Source organism: Rhamphochromis sp. 'chilingali' (genome assembly GCF_963969265.1).
Source record: "Rhamphochromis sp. 'chilingali' genome assembly, chromosome: 5".
In the NCBI taxonomy this organism is placed as follows: domain Eukaryota; kingdom Metazoa; phylum Chordata; class Actinopteri; order Cichliformes; family Cichlidae; genus Rhamphochromis; species Rhamphochromis sp. 'chilingali'.
The window spans coordinates 44,455,623-44,462,643 of record NC_137932.1 but is presented as its reverse complement, the minus strand read 5'-3'; the positions used below and the strand labels follow the sequence as shown (position 1 = coordinate 44,462,643).

Sequence of the window (7,021 nt, the reverse complement as noted above, 5' to 3'; positions counted from 1 at the left end):
TTTGTATCTGTGCATTTATTTAATGTTTAAATAAAGTTTTCTAAGCTGGACGAATCAGCTGGTGAGTTTGTTTCCATAGCGTCGACCAGGTGGAGCATCGAGTCTCCCACCTGCTCAGCAGCCTGCAGAAGCTCCGCCCTCGTCCTCTCACCTGGACACAGAGTTAGAAACATGATGTAACATTAATTTTAGTGTTTGAAGGACAAAGTTATCAAAGAGATGAAGAAGAAAGGACTTGTGCTAACTGGCTTGGCAAAGAGACTGAGCTGGAAAGGATATGCAGCAGGTGTAAATGATGCACTGACTGTTACAGGTACTGACTGTCAGGTGTGTGCTCACCTGATAGGTGAGTCTGACCTTAGGCAGTCATTTCCGTTTCCTTCTGCAGTCTCAGTCACCTGTCTGTGCCTCACCTGTCTGAGTCCACCTGTGTGTCTCCAGCGCAGCCTTCAGTCGTTCTACAGTCCCCTGCAGCAGCGTCTCTGAACTACGTGGCCCATGTTCCTCCTCTTCTTCAGACAGACTGTTTCGTTCTCCTTGTAGCTCCGCCTCCTCAGGGCCATGCTGTAGCTCTACTGGATGATGTGGAGACATGCGACCTGCAGACTCCTCACAGTCTCCATCAGGTGAGGGAGGTGAGCCCTGGTGGATTGTGGGAGATGTTTGAGTTTGAAGTTCTTCCTGGCTCCACTCATCCTCTATCTCCTCTTCCTCCTCTGTTTCTTCTTCTGTGCTTTTCAGAGTGTCAGAAGTTGGCGTGATGGTTCCTCTTTCTGTGTTCTCCGTGTTGGCACTGTTTGGCATGTTGCTGGCGTGTTGTTGAGCCTCCATCTTGTTCAGAGCCTGAAGAACAACATTTTCAGCTACAACTAATAGAAGGCACCTCAGCAGTCATCAGCCAATCACTCCGCCCACATCCACTCACCTGTGTGAGCATGCCCTGCAGTTGAGCATTGTACCGCGTCAATGTTTCCACAGTAACTTCCATCTCAGAGCACCTTTCCTCCAGGATGCCCTGCTCGGATTGGACAGTGAGCCGAAACGTTTGGAGCTCCTGCTCCAACAGCCTGATGGGGAAAAACAAACAAACAAACAAACAACATAAGGTAGCAAACTAAAACAAAACAAGATAAAAAGAAACAAACAAACATAAACACGAGGCTGATAAAACCATCTGGCTCTGTTTTTCTTTGTTCTCACCATCGGTCCCTCTGTAGGTTCTTCACGTCTGTCAGCAACGCCACTGTCTTCAACGCCAAACACACACAGTCACATGACTGTTGCTATTACATAATTTTTATGACATCACAGTACACAGTGAGTTCATCACGTCACCTGCTGACTGGACGTGTCCTCATTCGTCTGCAGAGATTTACACGAAGAAGAGCAGTGAGGAGGAGGAGCCTCTGAGGCGGCATGTGAAACACCCCTCTCAGAGGAGGGGCTGTGAGACGAGCCAGCCAATCGTGTTGAGGCATCAGAAGCAGGTGGTGCTCTGAGGGGAAAAGAAATGTAATTATAATAAGATACCTAACGAGGGGGGTCGTATTATGAAAGTGTTATTTTCACACCTGTTCTCCGTCTCGCTTGGCTCCTCCCACATTAGGACCCTCTTCCAATTAGCTTCTCTCTGAGTGTGTCGCCGTGGCAGCAAGGCGTGATGAGCACTGCGCACCAACGAGGTTAGAGACTCTCTCCAGGTGGGCTGGTATAGAATGACAACTGAACTGAACAGGTTATTACGTCTTCTACAAGCGTTACCCCTCCATGTGCACCTGTGGGGATTTACCCCTCGCTTCCTCTCTGCGTCCTCTTACCTGTCAGGCTTTCACCTATTACTCCTGTTACCTTTGTCTCCTGTCACCTGTTCCTCTTACCTGTACTGTTAAATGAGTTCTTACCTGTGCCCCCTGATACCTGTTCTGTTCCCTGTGCTTCCGGTTACGTGTGTTCTTACCTGCTTGCAGAACTCGAGCACTGGATGGTGGGTTTTGTGTTTCCTGGTCTGGCGGTCAGTCAGGAAGCAGCTCTGACACACATGGACGTTCACACACTTCATACATCGATACCTGAATACACAGGTAAATCTTCGTCACACATCTGGACCGTGTTTACCCAGTTTCCAGTTTAAAATGTACATCACCTGAGCCCAGTGAAGGGGCGGGTCTTACAGATGTGACAGCGAACGTTGTGCTGGACGCTCTGACTGGCTGACAGCCGGTACAGAGTGGATAACCATAGCAACAGGCATGGCTCACTCTGCAGCCATGACAACAGATGATGCTTGCTCACCGTTGGGGTCAACACCTATAAACACACATAACATGTTAACCATGACGATGGCCAATCACAGCCAGGTGTGCGTTTGTGTTCTCACCCCTTTAAAACACGACTGAACCGCCGCCTCCAAATCGTCAAACACGACTTCCTCCTGAACTGCCGCAGGAACCTGAAAACACACGTTACAGAGAGCAGCAGCAGAGGCATGTTGGGAAATGTAGTGTGAGCTTTTTACCTGGATGAGGTCCATCAGCAAACACCTGAGTCCAGGCTTGCTGATGGATCCTGAAGGGGTTGTCGAGACCTGCAGCAGACCTGAAAACACCCGAGCTTTATTCTACAGGGCTGTGCATTTTATTGTGAAGGGCTGTACATTTTATTGTGAAGTGCTGTGCATTTTATTGTGAAGGCCTGTTATAGAGCAGTGTATTGTCCTCACCTCTGTACTTTAGCAGCAGGTTATCTGAGGACAGAGCGATAAGAGCAGTTTGAAGAGAGCGAGCTGAAACTTCATCGGACTGACTGCTGCAGCACACGCACACGCACACACACGCGCACACACGCACACAGATTGTTACTCTGACTGGGTGCAGTCCTGTTAGTACTATGAGCACTACAAGTAATGTGATACTGTGAGTACACTGACCGGTCAAACAACCTGAACATCAGACTGCATGTCTCCTCGGTAGCTGCTGCAGTCACATGAAATGGCACGTCCTGTGATGCGCTGTGGAACATCCTGTTCAGAGCGCAGGTCACTTCCTGTCTGCTCATTGCGACGTCACTCTGAGCTCCACCCCCCGAGTGGAGAGCCGCTGTGACGTGTCGCACCAACACGGTGTCCACTAGAAACAGACAGCGATGTCACCGTAACATCTGAACATGTACAGGTCAGAGGTGAGCTCATGAAGTCAGCTGACTCTCAGGGCATACGTGCCAACCCTCCCGATTTTACTGGGAGAATCCCGAATTTCAGTGCCCCTCCCGAAAATCTCCCGGAGCCACCATTCTCCCGAATTTCTCCTGATTTTCCACCAAAACAAAATGAAAACAAAAATGAAAAACCATATCCCTGAATTCATAGCGCGGCCCAGCCAATTCCAGTTTCCAAAAATGGTAAATGGACCGGCTTATATAGCGCTTTTCTACTCATCTGAGCACTCAAAGCGCTTTACACAACTAGTGCATTCACCCATTCACATCTTTCTAAGTGCTTCATAGCTAACATTCACACTCCGATGGATGCATCGGAGAGCAATTTGGGGTTAATATCTTGCCCAAGGATATTTGGCACATAGACTAGGGGAAGCCAGGAATCGAACCACCAACCTTCCGATCAGTGGATGACCTGCTCTACCACCTGAGCTACAGCCATCCCACCAATGGCGGCAGCTACTTAGTTTTAACATTACTCTTATTACTCTTTCTGGGTTGCAAAATAAACTTTTAGCATATTTTCAGGCGAGAATGTAGCTGTGTAAATTTCAAATATCTAAGCCGGCGAGAACAGTAAACTCCCGGCAGATCGTTTTCAAACCCCAGCGGTCTTTGGCTACTCAGGTTAAACGTGATATATAAGGCACACAGATAACCTAAAAATGTTATTGTTTGACTTTTTTCAGTGTTTTATTTGTTCCTGAGTAAATCGGTTTGGCTGAGATTAAAGTTATTAGATTAGATTAAATAAAACTGTATTAATCCCTCGGGAGGGTTCCTCTCAGGGTTTTCACACAGCTGAATAAACGTCAAACAGAAAACTGATGAAAAAGAAGCGTGAGATGGTCGAGAAGTTATGTCAGCGTCCGGTTATATTTAGGTAGCAAGGAGCAGAAGGCAGAGTTTCACTCCACTGAGAAAGCTCGTGACATATTTTTGAGGGCTAGACCGGCACAGTCGCTCACTTCTGGCCTACCTGGCTTTCAGGGTACCCGGCCCACTTAGACCATGAAGGCCGGGTTCTCAGGTGGATGCAGCCTCTGAATTTGGACAGCCCCGGCTGGGGGACAGTAATAACTTACTTTAAATACAATTTTAAATAAGTAAACACTGTGAAATTCAAGTTTTCTGTATATGTATACCTAACCTCCCCCCTTTATGGAATGTCTCCCTAATTCTCAGGTCTCAAGGTTGGCAAGTATGTCTCAGGGTCAGTGTTAGAGCTGAACATCTGACTGTACAAGAGTACACGCAGTGCTACACAGAGTACATTAAGTGTACTGCAGTATATGTATAGCACTCTGTGTAGCACATGTACTGCAGTACATGTGCTACACAGAGTACTATACATATACTGCAGTACATTTACTACACAGAGTACAGTACATATACTGCAGTACATGTGGTACAGAGAATACACTCAGTGCACTGTTACCCACGGCAACAGAGTCTCTGCAGAGCCTGGAGCTTCATGGCAGTTCTGTAGCCCGATGGACAGATTTGATTGAAACTCTCTGATAAACAGGAAGCAAACATCTGGAAACACTGGGGAACATAAACATCTGGAAACGCTGGTGAACATAAACATCTGGAAACGCTGGTGAACATAAACATTTGTGTGAACTTCATCGTCTCTGTGTCAATGCTCAGGTTCATGTACATCAGGCTTCATTTTCTTCTTACTCTTTGTACATATATGTATTGTTTGTTTGATTGATTGATTTGATTTGATTGATTAGCATTCAAATATCTCAGTGAAGCCAGAACAAAGATCTACCACAAAGCAAGAAAGCACGAGACAAGGCTAATCAAAAGGTACTGGCTGAAGCATTTGCTTATTACGCCAACCCTTTTAACAAAAGATCTTTTTGCATGCAGCTCCTGTACACAGGGCTCAAAGCAAATAATAAAACAAAGCAAAAACAAAACAAACAAACAAACAAGGAAAAAAACAAAAACAAAAATAACAACAACATGTATTTGTGTGTACAAATACATGAAAGTAAGCCGTTTGTAGTGAAGATGTTTGAGTCTTATGATGACCATCAGCACTGTCAAAGGATCTCATTCAGACTGCTATCAGAGCTCCTCCATCCTCCCTGAACTCAGGCTCACCTGTCAGGCAGCACTCAGGGATCATCTTACACAAACACCCTGCTCTGAATACATAATTGAAGACAGTGTGACACTTTACTTTCAGGATGTTGATCTTAACGAACAGAACAAAGAACAGACATATTTCTATTCTGTCTCTATTTGCTTTCTGTTTGCTGTCATCTCCTCACACACAGGCTTTTGTTTTTTAAACATGTAGTTGAACCTGAGTTCAGCGGGTTTCAGGTTTCACTGAACAGTGAGGCGATCTTACCGATGGAGTCTGGATCCATGATGAGTCTGAAACACAGAATAAGCTCATTGTTGATCAGTGAGCAGCTCTTTGTGTTTCATTCAGAACATGATTATTGCCAGTGATTAATGATTGATCACGATTAAAGTTACAGTTTAATTCAACAGAGAAAAGAAACTTTAGTAACTTCAGTGTGTTTTAAAGTGCTGACTGTTTGTTTAGTTTCATGAATAATACTTTAAGTCATTCATGTATGAATTTATGTTTTATGAAGTTCACAGAGACTCAGACTTACTAACCTCTAACTAAAAGGCTGTTCCAAAGTATTCACATTACATCCATCAGTAATCAGATTACAGGTATGTGGTTACTGTGTTACAGAGGTTCAGTTATATTTGCGCACTGGGGGGATAGAAATAAATAAATAAAAACAGAGCAAACAAACTTGTGTTTCAGATGGGTGGAGATGTGAGAATCATCAGTGCCACCGAGCAGGCAAGGAAACTCTGCAGAACTCAAACTACTAAAGTTTTGATCGTTCAAATATCATCACAATACTTAAACAGATGAGTTCTAACACTGCTGTCTTCCATGTTTCCTCTCTGATCATCCTCACTGGATTACTGCAAAACTGTACTGCACATGCTGTGAATAGAAAGCACAGAGTTCATGCTGCTCTGCTGTGTCGTGGTGTTTATGGAGATGTGAGGTCAGAGTGAATCTCACATTAGTTATAGATTATGAAACAAAAACAGTGACACTCGGTCAGGAACTCATCAAGGAACGAGCGCAGATCTTTAAATGCTCTCATGATTTCAGCACCAGAATAAACCGAGGATCAGACTTTGGGCTCAGCAGGAGGAGTAGACAGGAAGCAGGTCAGTGACCATGGTAACTGAGTCAGACTTTAGCGTTCTTTGTTTTCTAGGCTAACCCTGCTCCTGGATCAGCACAGATACTCTGGACTGTGGTGGACTCTTGTCTCATCCATGAGGAGGAGGAAGAGAGTTTGTCAGTGAGAACCATAGAAACAAAGACAGACAGAGACAGTAGAGTCTAAGTAGACACAGACTCACCTCCGTTCACTCTGTCCCAGTTGAAACCCAAGCATTGGCTGCTGAAGACACAAAGTGAAGCTGCTGATGGATGAAGGTTTCAGGTGTCAGCACACCTGCTAATCACCTGCTGCCTGTGGACCAATCCGCAGCCAGCAGAGTGTGACATCAGCTGCTTGCCAGAGCTTCATGATTTATTTAATCTCCGACTAACGATTCCCAGCCAGTCACAGCTTTAGTCATGCATTCTGAGCTTCTGACATGAGAGGGCGCCAAAACCCAGCCATCAGCCTTTGGTGAAGCTCAGAGACATTTATGAATGTCTGCCAGAGAAACTGAGAAGAAGAGCTTCAGCTGAGCTTGTCAGGGCCAGTGGCGGTCCTAGCCTGTTTGGCACCCCGGG

General features: G+C 45.5%; 1 protein-coding gene across 1 annotated transcript; it reads right to left on the bottom strand.

Annotated features, from left to right (window-relative positions):
• Positions 1 to 14: 14 nt before the first annotated feature.
• On the bottom strand, positions 15 to 6,677 carry dytn (dystrotelin). Its single transcript, XM_080881924.1, has 14 exons — positions 6,640 to 6,677; positions 4,656 to 5,610; positions 2,927 to 3,125; positions 2,720 to 2,805; positions 2,516 to 2,595; positions 2,378 to 2,449; positions 2,144 to 2,307; positions 1,958 to 2,069; positions 1,572 to 1,705; positions 1,336 to 1,495; positions 1,201 to 1,247; positions 926 to 1,067; positions 414 to 843; positions 15 to 151 (listed from the first exon to the last, which is right to left on the bottom strand). The coding sequence occupies exons 2-14, from the start codon at positions 4,876 to 4,878 to the stop codon at positions 27 to 29; spliced, it is 1,974 nt and encodes a 657-aa protein (XP_080738050.1). The 5' UTR covers positions 4,879 to 5,610; positions 6,640 to 6,677; the 3' UTR covers positions 15 to 26.
• Positions 6,678 to 7,021: the final 344 nt, after the last annotated feature.